Source organism: Elephas maximus, chromosome 13, assembly GCF_024166365.1.
Source record: "Elephas maximus indicus isolate mEleMax1 chromosome 13, mEleMax1 primary haplotype, whole genome shotgun sequence".
Classification (NCBI taxonomy): Eukaryota; Metazoa; Chordata; class Mammalia; order Proboscidea; family Elephantidae; genus Elephas; species Elephas maximus.
In genome coordinates, this window is record NC_064831.1 from 105,761,204 (window position 1) to 105,779,100 (window position 17,897).

The 17,897-nt window shown below is 41.7% G+C and overlaps 1 protein-coding gene across 1 annotated transcript in view; it reads right to left on the bottom strand.

Annotated features, from left to right (window-relative positions):
• Positions 1-17,897, bottom strand: part of CYFIP1 (cytoplasmic FMR1 interacting protein 1) — a 198,133-nt gene that overhangs the window by 104,140 nt on the left and 76,096 nt on the right. The window contains exons 7-9 of the mRNA XM_049852609.1: positions 4,995-5,091; positions 4,783-4,911; positions 3,235-3,339 (exon numbers count right to left, since the gene is read on the bottom strand). Of these exons, the coding sequence (XP_049708566.1) occupies positions 3,235-3,339; positions 4,783-4,911; positions 4,995-5,091 (331 nt within the window). The remainder of the gene's footprint in view (positions 1-3,234; positions 3,340-4,782; positions 4,912-4,994; positions 5,092-17,897) is intronic.

The window sequence follows — 17,897 nt, forward strand, 5'->3', positions numbered from 1 at the left end:
CATCATCACAGCAGTGGTCAATGTTGATTATTATTCTGGGCTGAATACTACTCTTGCAGATCATTTACTACCTTAAAAAAGTATAAATAACTCTGCATTCCTTACGAGAAAAATTATTAAACGTTAAAATTAACCTACAGTGTTGCTATATCCAAGGTCATAAGAAAAACAAGTCCATTTCTCTATACAAACAACAAAAAATAAAAATCTTAAAAGACAAATTCATAACAGCATAAAATATATACAGAGATATACATATCCATGAGTAATTCTAACAAAAGATATGTAAGACTTCTAAACAAAAATGACACAAAAATTTTAGAGAAATTTTTTAAATTCTTAATGAATGGAGAAATACGCCACATTAATGTGTTGTAAGACTCGGTATTTTGAAAACATCCTTTCTCTCTAAGTTGATCTACAGGTCCAATGCAATCTCAATCGGTATTCCAGGAGGACAAATGCTTTTGGGGTGTGTGTGTGTGAAAGTTCCTAGGCAGTGCAAACGGTTAACAAACTCAACTGCTAATCGAAAGGCTGGAAACGTGTATCCACCCAGAAGTACCTCAGAAAAAAGTACTAGCCATCGATGTCCAAAAATCAGCCATTGAAAGCCCTATAGAGTACCATTCTACTCTGATTCACATGGGGTCACAATGAGTTGAAACCAACTCAATGGTAACTTCTGTGTGTGTGTGTGTGTGTGTGTGTGTGTGTGTGTGGAAATCAGCTAGCCAAATCTAGTATGTATTTAAAAAGGTGAAAAGACAATATCCAAGACGATTCTGAAAAATAAAAGTGGAAGACTCATACTTTCAAACAAGCAGACCTACTATAAAAGCCACCACGATTCAAGCAGTACCGATGAAGGCTAGTGCAACAGAACAGGTAATCTACAGCAAAGGCACACACTTACACTTGATTTTTGACCCGAGTAACATTGCAGAGCAGTGGGGAAAAAGATGGTCTTAATAACAAATAGGCAGGGTCAACGGGATATCAACACTGGGGGGAAAACCAAGAATGTCAACCTCTCACCTCACCCCATACACAGAAGTCAATTCCAGAGGGACTAAATAGTAACATTTCCAGAAAGTTAACACTGAAAGAAAACTCTCATAACCCCAGTGTATATATAGAGATTTTTTTTTAGGTTGACTGTTAAATAAGGATTGAAAGGAGCCCTGGTAGTGCTGTGGTTAAACATTTGGCTGCTAACCGAAAGGTAGGCGGTTCAAACCCACCAGTCTCTCCACGGGAGAAGGATGTGCTAGTCAGCTTCCGTAAAGATTTACAGCCTTGGAAGCCCTCAGAGGGTTGTTATGAGTCAGAATCGACTCAACACCAAACAGTTTGGGTTTTTTTTTTTGGTTAGAAATTGAATTGTGTTCCCCAAAAAGATATGCTAAAGTCCCAAGCCCTGGTGCCTGTGAATACAGCCTTGTTTGAAAATAGAGTCTCTGAAGATATTATCAGTTAACGTGAGATTACTAAGTAGGGTGAGTCCTAAACCAATGTGAGTGGCGTCCTATATAAGAGAACAACAGAAAGACGGAGGCAAGGTGGCCATGTGACGAGGGACTTATGCCGCAGCTGCAAGCCATGGGACTACAGAAGCTGGGACAGACAAGAAAGGGTCATCCCATGGAGTCTTCAGAGAGACCACAGCCCTGCTCACACCCTGAATTTTGACTTCCGGCCTGCAGAACTATGAGACTGTAAATTTCTGTTGTTTTAAGCCATTTACATTGTGGTACTGTGTTACAGCAACCCTAGGAGACAAATATATGGACATAAAGGAACTGACTGATATATTGGGCTACATTAAAACTAAGAATTTCTGTCCATCAAATGACACCAGTAAGTAAATGAACAGATGAGTCACACTGGGGAGGATACCTGCATTTTGGAATACGTGTATCCAGAATGAATAACCTGAACCAAACCCACTGCCATGCAGTTGATTCCAACTCATAGTGCCCCTACAGGACAGAGGAGAACTGCCCCACAGGGTTTCCAAGGCTGTAATCTTTATGCAAGTAGACTGCCTCATCTCTCTCTTGCGGAGTGGCTGGTGGGTTCGAACCGCCAACCTTACAGTTAGCAGCCAAGCGCTTAACCACTGCACAACCTGCGCTTCTTCCAGGGTGTATAAAGAGCTAGAAATCAATAGGGGAAAAAGGAGCAAAATACTGGAAGAAGTGCTTCACAAAAGAGAATATGTAAAAGGCTAGTAACATGAAAAGCTATCTGAGAAACATAAACTAAACCACAGTGAAAAGAGCAGCCAATAAAAATCACAATGACACACACACCTTTCAGAACGGCCAAAGTTAAAAAAGAGAGCGAGAGAGAGAGGAATGGTGCTGGGTGCTGGCAAAGACGTGGAGCAAAAGGAACTCTCATTCACTGCTGAAGAAAGCACACATGAGTACAACCATGTGGGAAACTGCTGGTGATACCTGTTAATGCTGAAAATACGTCCCTGTGACCCAAAATTCCACTGCTAGGGATTATCCAGCAGACATGTGCACAAGAGAACATTACCTACACATAAGGAATTTCAGAACATCACTGTACTAGCCAAAAACCAGAAACAACCCACGTCCACCAAGAATAAAAAAAAAAACAAAACAAGCCCGCTGCCATCGAGTGGATTCCAACTCACAGCGACCCTATAAGACAGCGTAGAACTGCCCCACAGGGTTTCCAAAGAGCGCCTGGTGGATTTGAACTGCTGACCCTTTGGTTAGCAGCCATAGCTCTTAACCACTACACCGCTGGGGTTTCCCCATCAAGAATAGAATGGATAAATAAATTGCAGTATAATCATAAAATGGAATATTATGCCACATTGAAAACCAAAGAACTACAGCTGCAGGCTACAGCAGGGATAAAGCTCACAAGCACAAGGTTTTGTGAAAACAGCAAAACAGTACAAACAATGGCATGATTCCATTTATATAAAGCTCAAACTCAGGCAGAACTAACGAAGGGTAAAAGAAGACGGATTGTAGTCAACTTGGAGAGCGAGGGGGAGAGAGACTGGGGGAGCAGGGGTTATGGGGCTGCCAACAGTGGCCCCCCTTTCCCCCTATTATTTCCTAATATGGGTCACAGTCACACAAGGTGCTTATTTCTCAAAAATTCAAGCTGTCACTTAGACTGTCCACGCTCTCTAAGTATGCTATACTTCAATTTAAAAAAAGTTTATTTAAAAAAGATTTAACCCACCTTGAAGTACTTGTCAATTTTAGTTAAGTTGATTCTCTTCTTGGCATCCAATTTATAGATATTACTGACACTTCCATCCATCAAGTACAGACCAAAGCCCATGACCTGGAAATCCACAGAATGTTACAATAAAACTTAGAACTGCAAATTTAATTACCCATAAGCACTTATACTTTTATAGTTGATAATTCTGAAACAACTGACACTTTTTTCAAAAAGCACTTTGTAAAACTTCTAGGAAACAGAGCTATGCCTTCTTATAAAGCTATTCTGACACTGTATATCCCCTCTGTGGCCATTTCAACTTCCTCCTACCTCCTCCTAACTCTTGGAAAGAGCAGTGTAACACTATACATTTGCACTTACCACAAGAATTAAGGGAGGGCCCCCAAATACTTTTATCAGTTCTTAAATCAGCCACCACTTTTAACATTAACTTCACACCAGCCAAACCAGGGGCTGAGATAAAACGCTGTCCCTGGAGTGCAATTAATATGAATGGCCAAAAGTACAATCTGTTCAGCACACTGAACAAGCAATAGGATTCAACATCAGATAGAACAGTGACCTCACGGAGGCTGAAACTGGGGCAGGGGAATTCTTGAGTTGTATGAAAGGCTTTGCTCCAGTTCAAGACTCCCTATCCCCAAACATGTTTTTCCCACTGAAACCATGCTGTGAAGGATGGCTGGGCTTCCAGACCAGCTGATAAAAGCTGAAAAGACAAATCCTCTGGCCTAACGGAGCAGCAGGGGAACTCTACAACTGTACAGTTCAATGCAGTAGCCACGTGAGACTACCTAAATCTAAAAAAAAAAAAAAAAAATGCGTGTTAAATAAACTTCTTAACGTGGCACTCATCACAGTTCAGGTGCTGCACAGTCACCTGTGGCCAGTGGCTCCTGCCTGAGACGGCAGAGATACAGACACCGCCACCCTCACAGGAGAGCTGTTCAAGCCCTGACTGCCTTTGCAGTGTTCTTCCAAGCTCCCCCAACGCCCCCCACCACAGCAGGAGGCCAGAGGTCGTGCTGCTGGGCCTGCTCCTGCAGGAGGGTGTGGGACAGTGGGGATACCCAGCAAAGGCACCCTGAGGGCTGCCCTTTGCCAAGGGAGTGGCAGAATTTCCTTCTCATCTTTCCAACGAGCTACGTAGTAGAAAACCTCCCCAATGTGAAACAGAATAATGATAAAGAATATGGCGAACAGCCGTATCTCTTGACCAACAAGTCAACTTTAATATATTTAATTCCAGGAATCACATCATTGAAAGTAAAATCCTGCGTAACTTCTGCTCTGGATGTTTAAGGACGCTGCACCCCCTCGCCCCAGGACCCCCTCGCCCCAGGACCCCCTGCCCCCAGTGGCAGCACAATCTCCAGGACTGAGTGTGATCCTCCAGTACCACGGCCCACCACAGGCTGCGCGTCAGGGTTGGAAATGCTGTGCACACACCACGCAAGCACAAGAGCGAGACGAAGTCGGTGAGAGGATTCTAGACAAAGCTTAGCCGTGGTTCCTGGCAATGCCAGCCGCCTCCACACGTACCTTGAGGAGCATGTGTTTCTCATTCGGTGTCAAGTACATTTTATTCTCATAGTAATCCACACACAAGTTCACAATGTCTGCAAGGAGTTCTTCGTACCCAGAGATCACCTCCAGCTGCTGCTGCAGAGACTGAAGCACAAAAGAGAGACGTGTCCCTCGATCTCCTGGCCTGAGTGTGCTAACCGGGGCGCTGTGTGGGGCAGGGCCCTTACCTGCGTGATTTTGTTGTGGTTGGCTAGGAACATGGACAGATTCTGTGATTCCTGGATGGACTGTGGATCTGCCATCTTCCGTAAAAACTGAGCAGCCCTTTGAAAGCAACGAATAGAGTTAATCCCAAAATGCACCAACGTACTTAATGACTTAAAAAAAAAAAAGGCCTGGGAAAATGAGGATCACGTTATTCTCTCTAGTTATCTGTAGGAATGTCGACATTGAAGACTGGTTACAATTTTAGCTTTTTCAGGTTTCTCCAGCCCAGGACTCCCAGTCAGTCTTTTGCCCAGTTAGACTTGTCTTACATAGCCCTGGATGGGCACAACCCTGTGTATCCACAGCTGATGTTCTTTAGGGATAGCGCGCACCACAGACCAGCTTAGCAGGCTCCATCTGGGCCACCATGCCTCTTGACAAGGAGCGCATGTCCCTGGAGATGCTGCCTCAGGAACCACACACAGTTTTGGTACCAAAAGTCCCAAGACAAAGTCCCGGTTCTACCATCAGCTTGTAGCTCCATCTTGGGCAAACCTCCTTTAACGTTCCTAAGCCCCAGTTATGGCTTCTGTAAACAAACAACACGCGACAGGACTGATGTGAGAACAATCTAAGGGGGACAGTGTATGTGAAAGCACCTGTGCACTAAGGTCTGATAGAAACGCGGGGTCCACACAGTGAGTCTGTGTGGCCTTGGAAGACATGGAGCTGGCTTTAAGGAGTGGCCTGGGAAGACGTGGAATTAGCTATGAGGACTCGGCATCTCAGGCTGCCCCCACAATGTTCACTGGAAACTGTCCCCATGAAGGTATGTCTGTGCAATCTAGAGCCTTGAGGGTTTAACTAAAATAAAGTTCCCACTGCAAAGACTGATAACCTACCCAACAGCCATTCCTCCCCTCCACCACTTTAAGAAACTTCGAGTTTACATACTACAGCAATGTGTCCAGCTAAAAAACTGCGTTTCCTTGCAGCTAGCTGTGGCCACATGACTAAGGGCTTGACCATGAGACACTACACCAAACAATACATGGTACTAGAGGGTCTACTTCTAAGGGAGAGCTGGGGCCCTTGTCAGCTCCTTCCTCCCTACTGACTGGAATCAGAAATAACACAATAAAACAGCGCAGCAGCAGACAAGCAGGCTCCCTGGATCCCTGAACGCTGTGGAGCAACCACACCAGATGCAGACCACCTACATCAGGACTTTTAAGGAGAGAGAAAAACAAACTGCCATCTAGTTTAAAGCCACCGATATTTCTGTGGGCTTTTAAAGATTATATAGTTAAACCCAATATTAACAATATGGTAACATTCCTTGCTATTTCAAATGTATTCACTTTATTGAACTGAACAGTTCTTTCTGGGGATGAGGGATCAAGGATGCTGTTTTCTATTTTCCCTAAGCCTCACCATAACCATATAGGTTATCATGGAATTTATACTCAGAATGGGTTATGCTACCAGTTGGGTGCAATGTGGGGATGTGAGGGCTTAGGAGGAGTGGAGATAACTGTCCAGGATGGTGCCCAAAAGGGGGTCCAAACAGAGGTTCCAGAAAGTGGCAGGGGGAAAGGTTGTGTGTGTTGTGCTCAGGGGACCTAGGGGAGAACACTGCTGGCGGCTCCTGAAAGGGAGCCCAGCCCTCACCACAGCCTTCCATCTCTAAACTGTTCCACAGACCAGATTTGGAAAAAAGGTGCTACTGCTACCAGAAAACACCTTTTCTATTTTGATGTAAAGGACTGTTAGTCTCCTTTCTGATTACCTTAATATTTACCCCTACCTCTCTAAGTTTAAACCAAACTTTTATCTATTTATATCGCTTTGACATCCTCTCCATACGAAAGATCTATTACTACGTTTTTTTATTACCTTTATTGTTTTAATGTTGTCATCTTCTACATAATGACATTTCAGCTTCCCACTTTTGAACGTCTTTATCGTGGTTTAGCTTTGTGATTTCCCTATCTGAGTTGACATGTGGTTGCTCTGTCCTGTGTTCTAGTCTTTGGTTGATATCTGACGTTACTGATCTTCTAACAAGAGGACTCCCTTTAGTGTTTCTGTTAGTTTTGGTTTGGTTTTTGTAAATTTGCTAAAATTCTGTTTAATTGGAAATGTCCTAATTTCACCTTCATATTTGAGTGACAGTTTTACTGGATACATCATTCTTGGCTGGCAATTTTTTTCCTTCAAGGCTTTATATATGTCATCCCATTGCCTTCTTGCCTTCACGGTTTCTGCCGAGTCGTCTGAGCTAATTCTTGTCAACTCTCCTTTGTAGGTGACTTTTCGTTTATCCCTAGCCATGCTTAAAATTCTCTCTTTAGAAGAGGCAGAGCCAAGATGGAGGAATAGACAGACGCTTCTGGTGAGCCCTCTTACAACAAAGGCCCAAAAAAACAAGTGAAATGAGCATATTTATGACAAGCTAGGAGCCCTGAATATCAAAACTTAGAAAACGAACTCAGGGGCAGAGGGAGGAAGAGATGGTTTAGAAGCAGAGAGGAGTTACCAGACCTGAATCATGGGGAGCCCTCAGGCACCACTCCTGGGAGTGGTGGCGGAGAGCTGGTACTAGTGTTCTGCCGAAGGTTTCTCAGGGAGAAGCAGACAGCCACACAGCCTACTCACACCTCCGGAACCAGAGAAGAATGGCGCTCTTGGCAAAAACTAAGTACTTGCATATATTTCACCACGCACCCCCACCCCCACTCCCAAGCCAGCTTCAGCGGCTGACTTCCCTGGCCCTGAGATAGGCCGTGTTGAGCGCCTAGAGCCATTGTCCCAGCCTTGGAGAAGGAATAAATTCACAACTGGGGGAAAAGATAGTCTGCCAGCTCCACTAACCGGGGGAGCTCAGGACAAAAGCGGCTCCTGTCCATGCATAAAGTTTGTGGACTTTCAGAGCCTTTCCCCTCTGCATGAACCTAAGTGGGCCTATCTCAGGAGAACAGGCCCTTGTTGGCAGACTCCAACCATTTCACCTGTGCGGTGGAAAAGTGGGTGTTTGATGTTTCACACTGCTTTGCCTACTAAACAGGGTCCTCACCTACCCACATCAGGGGCCTAAGGACTAGCAGCTCCACTCAGGTCACCCAACCATCCGCGACAGAGGTCCAAGTATAACTGCTACCTCCCAGTAGTTAAAACCAAAAACACTGGATGCCCACGGTCTTTCTGCAGAACCCACCCACCTGTACATTCTAGGGAACAGGGACACGCTTTCCTCGGAGGCATGTAGGGGATGATTCTCAGCTCCTGCCTTATTCAGAGTGTGACCCTCTGTTGCAACCAGATACCGATACCTACACCAATCACCCCTGCCCCTCTAAGACTGTAGGACAGAGCCTGTACCACACACTTGATAATCAGCTACCTGGACACCTGAGCTGAATCCATACTAGAAAAGTGAATGGACTCCTAGACTGATATACCGGAAAACAGCTCTAGCCATCTGGGCACAGGACGTCAGAGCTCCAAAGCCAAAAATAATCAAGCCAGCTCACTCAAGCAACCCATTTGGGGATATCAAAACAAAATAAAGCAAGAAGCTAAGACACAGTAAGCAAACATAAAATAAACTAATAGAACAACTTATAGACGGCTCGGAGACAATAGTCAACATCAAGTCACATAAAGAAAAAGACCATGATCACCTGAATAAGCTCTCAGAATAAAGAATCAAGGGATCTTCTGAATGAAAGTACATTTCTGGAATTACCAGAGGCAGAATACAAAAGATTAATATACAGAACCCTTCAAGACCTCAGAAAGGAAACGAGGCAATACACAGAACAAGCTAAGGAACACAAAGATAAAGCAACTGAAGAAATTAAAAAGATTATTCAGGAACATAATGAAAAATTTAATAAGCTGAAAAAATCTATAGATGGCAATCAGAAATTCAAAAGATTAACAATAAATTTATGGACGAAGACAACTCATTTAAAGTCAGAGGAGCAGAACTGAGCAAGTGGAAGGAAGAATTTGTGAACCTGAAGATAAAGCGCTTGGCACTAATATATTTGAAGAAAAATCAGAAAAAAGAATTTAAAACAGTGAAGAAACCTTAAGAATCATGTGGGACTCTATCAAGAGAAACAACCTACGAGTGATTGGAGTACCAGAACAGAGAGGTATAACAGCAAATACAGAGAATTGTTGAAGATTTATTGGCAGAAAACTTCCCTGGTATCATGAAAGATGAGAAGATAGATATCCAAGATGCTCATCGAACTCCACATAACGTAGATTTTAAAAGAAACTCACCAAGACATATTATAATCAAATTTGACAAAACCAAAGATAAAGAGAGAATGTTAAGTACAGCTAGGGATAAACGAAAAGTCACCTACAAAGGAGAGTCAATAAGTATAAGCTCAGACTACTCCGCAGAAACCATGCAGCCAAGAACGCAACAGGATGGCTTATATAAAAAACTGAAGGAAAAAAATTGCCAGCCAAGCATCATATATCCAGCAAAACTGTCTCTCAAATATGAAGGTGAAATTAGGACGTTTCCAAATAAACAAAAGTTTAGGCAATTCGTAAAAACCAAACCAAAACTACAAGAAATACTAAAGGGAATTCCTTGGTTAGAAGATCAACAATATCACGTATCGATAGAAGACTAGAACACTGGGCAGAGCAACCAGAAGTCAACCCAGACAGGAAAATCACAAAAATAAATCAAGATAAAAAACGCTCAAAACAGAGAAACAGCGATGTTATTATGCACAAAAAGACAACAATAAAAAGGGATTAAGATATGTATTTAGTCACAGATCTTCCATATGGAGAGGAACGAGGCAATACAAAGAAATAAAACCTAGCTTTTAATTTAGAAAAAAAGGGGTGCATAAGGTAAACACAAAGGAGACAAAATATCCTACACAATAAAATAAAATACAAGAAAAAAATAGAGACTCAGCAGAAACAAGATCAACAACAATAAATATGAGGAAAGGAAAATATGTAAAGATAATCTAATCAGCACATAAAGTGGGAAAAAGAAACTGTCAACAACACACAAAAAAAGACATCAAAATAATACCACTAAATTCATACCTATCCTTAATTACGATGAATGTAACTGGACTAAAGGGCAAAATGGATTAAAAAACACGATCCATCTACATGCTGCCTACAGGAGGCACACCTTAGAGACAAAAACACACTAAAACTCAGAGAATGGAAAAAATATATATCAAGCAAACAGCAATCAAAGAGCAGGAATGGCAATATTAATCTCTGACAAAACAGACTTGAAAGTTAAATCCATCAAAAAGGATAAGGAAGGACACTATATAATGATTAAAGGGACAATACACCAAGAAGATATAACCATATTAAATATTTATGCACCCAATGACAGGGCTGGAAGATACATAAAACAAACTCTATCAGCATTGAAAAGTGAGATAGACAGCTCCACAATTATAGTAGGAGACTTCAACACACCACTTTTGGTGAAGGATAGGACATCCAGAAAGAAGCTTAATAAAGACACGGAAGATCTAAGTGCCACAATAACCCAACTCAGCCTCACAGGCATATACAGAACACTCCACCCAACAGCAGCCAAGTATACTTTCTTTTCTAGTGCACATGGAACATTCTCTAGAATAGACCACATATTAGGTCATAAAGCAAGCCTTAGCAGAATTCAAAACACTGAAATATTACAAAGCATCTTCTCTGACCATAAGGCCATAAAAGTGGAAATCAATAACAGAAAAAGCTGGGAAAAGAAATCCAACACTTGGAAACTGAATAATACCCTGCTCAAAAAGACTGGATTATAGAAGACATTAAGGATGGAATAAAGAAATTCATAGAATCCAATGAGAATGAAAACACTTTCGAACAGAATATTTGGGACACAGCCAAAGCAGTGCTAGAGGTCAATTTATATCAATAAATGCACACATCCAAAAAGAAGACGGGGGCAAAATCAAAGAATTATCCCTACAACTCGAACAAACAGAAAGAGCGCAACCAAAGAAACCCTCAGGAACCGGAAGAAAACAAATAATAAAAATTAGAGCAGAACTAAATGAAATAGAAAACAGAAAAACAATTGAAAGAATTACCAAGACCAAAAGCTGGTTCTTTGAAAAAAATCAACGAAATTGATAAACCATTGGCCAAACTGACAAAAGAAAAACAGGAGAGGAAGCAAATAACCTGAATAAGAAATGAGATGTGTGATATTACAACAGACCCAACTGAAATTATAAGAAACATACCTGATTACTATGAAAAATTGTACTCTAACAAATTGGAAAATCTAGAGGAAACAGATGAATTCCTAGAAATACACTACCTAACTAAACTAACACAAACAGAGGTAGAACAACTAAATAGACCCATAACAAAAGAAGAGATTGAAAAGGTAATCAAAAAACTCCCAACAAAAAAAAGCCCTGGCCAGGAGAGCTTCACTGCAGAGTTCTACCAAACTTTCAGAGAAGAGGTAACACCACTACTACTAAAGGTATTTCAGAGCACAGAGAAGGACGGAATACTCCCAAACTTATTTTACGAAGCCAGCATATCCCTGATACCAAAACCAGGTAAAGACACCAAAAAAAAAGAAAATTACACACCTATATCCCTCATGAACTTAGATGCAAAAATCCTCAACAAAATTCTAGCCAAAAGAATTCAACAACATATCAAAAAAATCATTCACCATGATCAAGTGGGATTCATACCAGGTATGCAAGAATGGTTCAACATTAGAAAAACAATTAATGTAATTCATCATATAAATAAAACAAAAGACAAGAATCACATGATTTTATCAATTGATGCAGAAAAGGCATTTGACAAAGTTCAACACCCATACATGATAAAAACTCTCAGCAAAATAGGAACAGAAGGAAAATTCTTCACCATAATAAAGGGCATTTATACAAAGCCAATAGCCAACATCATCCTAAATGCAGAAAGCCTGAAAGCATTCCCCTTGAGATTGGGAACCAGGCAAGGATGCCCTCTATCACCACTGTTATTCAACACTGTGCTGGAGGTCCTAGCCAGAACAATCAAGCTAGATAAAGAAATTAAGGGCATCCAGATTGGCAAGGAAGAAGTAAAAGGATCTCTGTTTGCAGATGATATGATCTTATACACAGAAAACCCTAAGGAATCCTCAAGAAAACTACTGAAAATAGCAGAAGAGTTCAGCAGAACACCGGGATACAAGATAAACATACAAAAATCAGTTGGATTCCTGTACACCAACAAAAAGAACATCAAAGAGGAAGCTATAGCCCCCAGGAAGATAAAATACTTAGGAATAAATCTTACCAGAGATGTAAAAGACTTATACAAAGAAAACTACAAAACACTTCTGCAAGAAACCAAAAGAGACCTACATAAGTGGAAAAACATACCTTGCTCATGGAGAGGAAGACTTAATATTATAAAAATGTCTATTCTAACAAATGCGATCTATAGATTTAATGCAATACCGATCCGAATTCCAACGATATTTTTCATGAAATGGAGAAACAAATCACAAATCTCATATGGAAGGGAAAGAGGCCCCGGATAAGTAAAGCATTACTGAAAAAGAAGAACAAAGTAGGAGGCCTTACTCTACCTGATTTTAGAACCTATTATACCACCACAGTAGTCAAAACAGCCTGGTACTGGTACAACAACACATACAAAGACCAGTGGAACAGAATTCAGAATCCAGACATAAATCCATCCACATATGAGCAGGTGATATTTGACAGAGGACCTAAAGCACTTAAATGGGGAAAAGATAGTCTTTTTAACTATTTTAACAAATAGTGTTGGCATAACTGGATATCTATCTGCAAAAAAATGCAACGAGACCCATACCTCACACCATGAACAAAATCAACCTCAAAATGGATCAAAGACCTAAATATCAAATCTAAAACAATAAAGATCATGGAAGAAAAAATAGGGACAATGTTAGGAGCCCTAATACATGGCATAAACAGTATACAAAACATTATTAAAAATGCAGAAGAAAAAGTAGATAACTGGGAGCTCCTAAAAATCAAACACTTATGCTCATCCAAAGACTTCACCAAAAGAGTAAAAAGGTTACCTACAGACTGGGAAAAAGTTTTTAGCTATGACATTTCCAATAAGCACCTGATCTCTAAAATCTACATGATACTGCAAAAACTCAACTACAAAAAGACAAATAACCCAATTAAAAAATGGGCTAAGGATATGAACAGGCACTTCAGTAGACATTCAGGTAGCGAACAGATATATGAGGAAATGTTAATGATCATTAGCCATTAGAGAAGTGCAAATGAAAACTACAATGAGATTCCATCTCACTCCAAAAAGGCTGGCATTAATCCAAAAAAACAAAATAATAAAAGTTGGAGAGTTGTGGAGAGACTAGAACACTTATACACTGCTGGTGGGAACGTAAAATGGTACAACCACTTTAGAAATCGATTTGTCACTTCCTTAAAAAGCTAGAAATAGAACTACCATCTGATCCAGCAACCCCACTCCTTGGAATATATCCTAGAGAAATATCCTTGGAATATATCCTAGAGAAATAAGAGCCTTTACATGAACAGATACATGCACACCCATGTTCACTGCAGCACTGTTTACAATAGCAAAAAGATAGAAGCAACCAAAGTGCCCATCAACGGGAAGAATGGATTAATAAATTATGGTATATTCACACAATGGAATTAGTATGGAGCAATAAAGAACAGTGATGAATCTGTGAAACATTTCATAAAATGGAGAAATGTGGAAGGCATTAGGCTGAGTGAAATTAGTCAGCTGCAAAAGGACAAATATTGTATAAGACCACTACTATAAGAACTCAAGAAATAGTTTAAACAGAGAAGAAAACATTCTTTGATGGTTACGAGAAGGGGGAGGGAGGGAGGATGGGAAAGAAGTATTCAATAAGTAGATAGCAGATAAGAACTACTTTAGGTGAGTGGAAAGACAACGCACAGGCAAGGTCAGCACAACTGGACTAAACTAAAAGCAAAGAAGTTTCCTGCATAAACTGAATGCTTCGAAGGCCAGCGTAGCAGGGGCGGGGGCTTGGGTAGCATGGTTTCAGGGGACATCTAAGTCAATCAGCATAACAAGATCTATTAAGAAAACATTCTGCATCCCACTTTGAGAGTGGCCTCTGGGGTCTTAAATGCTAGCAAGTGGCCATCTAAGATGCATCAATTGGTCTGAACCCACCTGGACCAAAGGAGAATGAAGAACACCAAGGACACAAGGTAATCACGAGCCCAAGAGACAGAAAGGGCCACATAAACCAGAGGCTACATCAGCCTGAGACCAGAAGAACTAGATGGTGCCCAGCTACGACCGATGACTGCCCTGACAGGGAACACAACAGAGAACCCCTGAGGGAGCAGGAGAGCAGTGGGATGCAGACCCCAAATTTTCGTATAAAGACCAGACTTAACGGTCTGACTGAGACTAGAAGGGCCCCAGTGGTCATGGCCCCCAGACCTCCTGTTGGCCCAGGACAGGAACCATTTCCAAAGCCAACTGTTCAGACAGGGATTGGACCGGACAATGAGTTGGAGAGGGATGCTGGTGAGGAGTGAGCTTCTTGGATCAGGTGGACACTTGAGACTCTGCTGGTATCTCCTGTCTAGAGGGGAGATGAGAGGGTAGAGGGGGTCAGAAGCTGGCAAAATGGACACGAAAAGAGAGAGTGGAGAGAGGGAGCGGGCTGCCTCATTAGGGGGAGAGTATTTGGGAGTACGTAGTAAGGTATATAGAAGTTTTTGTGTGAGATACTGACTTGATTTGTAAACTTTCACTTAAAGCAGAATAAAAATTTTAAAAAAGAAACGAAAAAGGAGTGTTTCAGGGTGGTGGAGGCAAAAAAGTATGGACCAGTGTCAAACCAGGTGTGTCTGACAAACTAACAACCACCACCACCACCCAACTCTAATGTCTTAAAAAATAAGGAAATTCACCGGAAATACAGAGATAGAGGAGACCACTGTCATGGATTGAATTATGTCCCCCCAAAAATGTGTTTATCAATATGGCTAGGCTGTGATTCCCAGTATTGTGTGGTTGTCCTCCATTTTGTGACTGTAATTTTATGTTAAAGAGAATTAGGATGGGATTCTAACATCCTTACAAAGGTCACTTCCCTGATCCAACGTAAAGGGAGTTTCCCTGGAGTGTCGCCTGCATCACTTTTTAACTTTCAAGACATAAAAAAGGAAAGGAAAGCAAGCAAGAAAGCAGTGCCAGAAGCACAGCATGTCCTTTGGACCTGAGGCTCCCAGACCAAGGGAAGACTGACGCATCACAAGGACAGAGAGAAAACCTTCCCTGGAGCTGATGCTCTGAATTCGAACTTCTAGCCTATGATAAATTGTTGAAAACTAAGAGCATGCACCAGGAGAGATGGATTTACAAGAAAAGAGAGTAGGATTTCTTCCCTATATTCCTTCAATGTGCAAAATCTACATCAGAGTTGCTAAACCAATGCTCACTGCAGCACTATTCACAATCCCCAAAGGGTGGAAACAACCTAAACGCCCATCAGAAGATGACTGGAAAAACAAAATGTGGCATATACATACAATGGAACACTTCTCAGCCAGCTGGAGAAATTAAGTCTTGATACATGTTACAGTACAGATGGCGCCTGAAGACATTACGCTGAGTGAAGTAAGCCAATTACAAAAGGACAAATATTGTATGATCTCACTTACATAAAAAGATAAGAAAAGGTAAATGTATAGAGACCAAAGTGTATTAGTGGTTACTGGGGTGGAAAGGAGGGGGAAAAAGGGGTTAATAGTGATAGAAAAATTACATTGATTAATGGTAAAGCTGTACACTTGATTATTGTAATTGCTGTCAGTAAGTTGTACACCTGTGAAAAGTTGAACTGGCAAAAGTGTGATAGATAAATTTATAATGACAAAATAAATAAATAAAAGAATAGCTCCTGAGGCTGCTATATACAAACAAAAAAAAATCCTCTCTTCATCTTCACTTTTGGCAAGTTTGATTACGATATGTCTTGGTGACTTTCTTTTGGGATCTACCTTGTGTGGGGTTCCACAAGCATCTTGGATAGATACCGTCTCATCTTTCACAATGTCAGGGAACTTTTCTGCCAACAAATCTTCAACAATTCTCTCTGTATTTTCTGTTCTCCCTCCTTGTTCTGCTACTCCAATCACTCATAGGTTATTTCTATGATTTTTAGGGTTTCTTCATTTTTTAAATTTTATCTGATTTTTCTTCGAATATATTGGTGCCAAGTGTTTTATCATCAATATCACTAATTCTTACTTCCATTTCCTCAATTCTGCTCCTCTGAGTTTCTACTGAGTTGTCTAATTCTGAAATTTTATTGTTAATCCTCTGAATTTGTTTTCTGTCTCTCTATGGATTCTTGTGGCCTATTAAATTTGTCATTATGCTCTTGAATAACTTTCTTAATTTCTTCGACTGCTTTATTTGCGTGTTCCTTGGCTTCTTCTGCATTTTGCCTGATCTCTTGAAGAGTTCTGTATATTAATCTTTTGTATTCTACCTCTGGTAATTTCAGGAATATCTCTTTGTCTTGACGATTAACTGATTGTGTTTTGGGAGCTTGCTGAAGTGCCCATGGTCTGCTTCTTTATGTAATTTGATATTGACTGTTGTCTCCAAGCCATCTATAAGGTATTGTATTAACTTCTGTTTGCTTACCGTGTCCTAGCTTCTTTCTTTGTTTTGTTTTGATATGCCCAAATAGGCTGCTCAAGTGATCAGGCTTGATTCCTGGCACCTTTGAAGCTCTAATGTCCTGTCACCAGACAGCTGGAACTGTTACCAGGTATATAAGTCCAGGAGTCCATTCGCTTTTCTTGTATGGGTTCAGCTCAGGTGTCCAAGTAGTCAGTCACCAAGGATGTAGTGCAGGGTCTCACCTATAGTCTTAGAGGGGCAAGAGTGACTGGTGTAGGCACAGTTATCTGGTTGCAGCAGGGGGTCTTGCTCTGAGTAAGGCAACGAACGGGTTGACAACCATCCCCCGAGTGTCTGTGAGGAAAGCGCGTCCCTGTTCCCTAGAGCGCACAGGCAGGTGGGTTCTGCAGCCAGACCGTGGGCACCCAATACTTTCGGGTGTAAGGACTGGGAGGCACTACTTATCCTTGGACCCCTGTTGCTGGTGATTACATGGCATGGGTGGAGCCACCAGTCCACAGGTAGGTAAGGACCTTGCTTAATAAGCAAAGTGGTGTCAAACTTTAAAAACCCACCTCTCCACCTCACAGCTGAAACAGCTGAAGTCAGGTCTCAGGCACATATACCATTGCACTGTGCCAACAAGGGCGTAAGCTGCTGAAATGGGCCAACATAGGTCAATGCAGCAGTGAAAAGTATTCAAAGTCTGCAGACTGCCTGTGCTTGTGCCAGGCAAAGCTGCTGCTCCTGCCCTGGGTTCCCAGCTTAGGGGAGCCGGCAGATTATTTTTGCCCCATTTGGCAATTTGTTTCTTCTCCAAGGCCTAGGGCATGCGGCAGGACCTATCTCAGGCCCAGGGAAAGCGACTGCCACTGAAGCTGGCTCAGGGGCTGGGGCAAAAGGAGGTGGGATCAGATAAATGGGAATAAGTTCTTTCGAAAGAGGTGCTTTTTGGTCTGTGTGGTAAATCAGACTGACGTACTTATCTTTTTCTTAGAGTGCTGCTCTTCGCTGATTCCAGGGGTATGAGTAGATTCTCTGTCGCTCATTCTCTCTCGCTGTGGACAACACATCCTGAACGCTACCACAAGTCCCACCATGGTCATGCCAGGGGATCGGGCCTGCAGGGTGCCAATTCTTGCCAAGTCAGTTCCATCAACTCCTCATTGCTTCTGAACCGTCTCTCCTTCTCCCTTCCT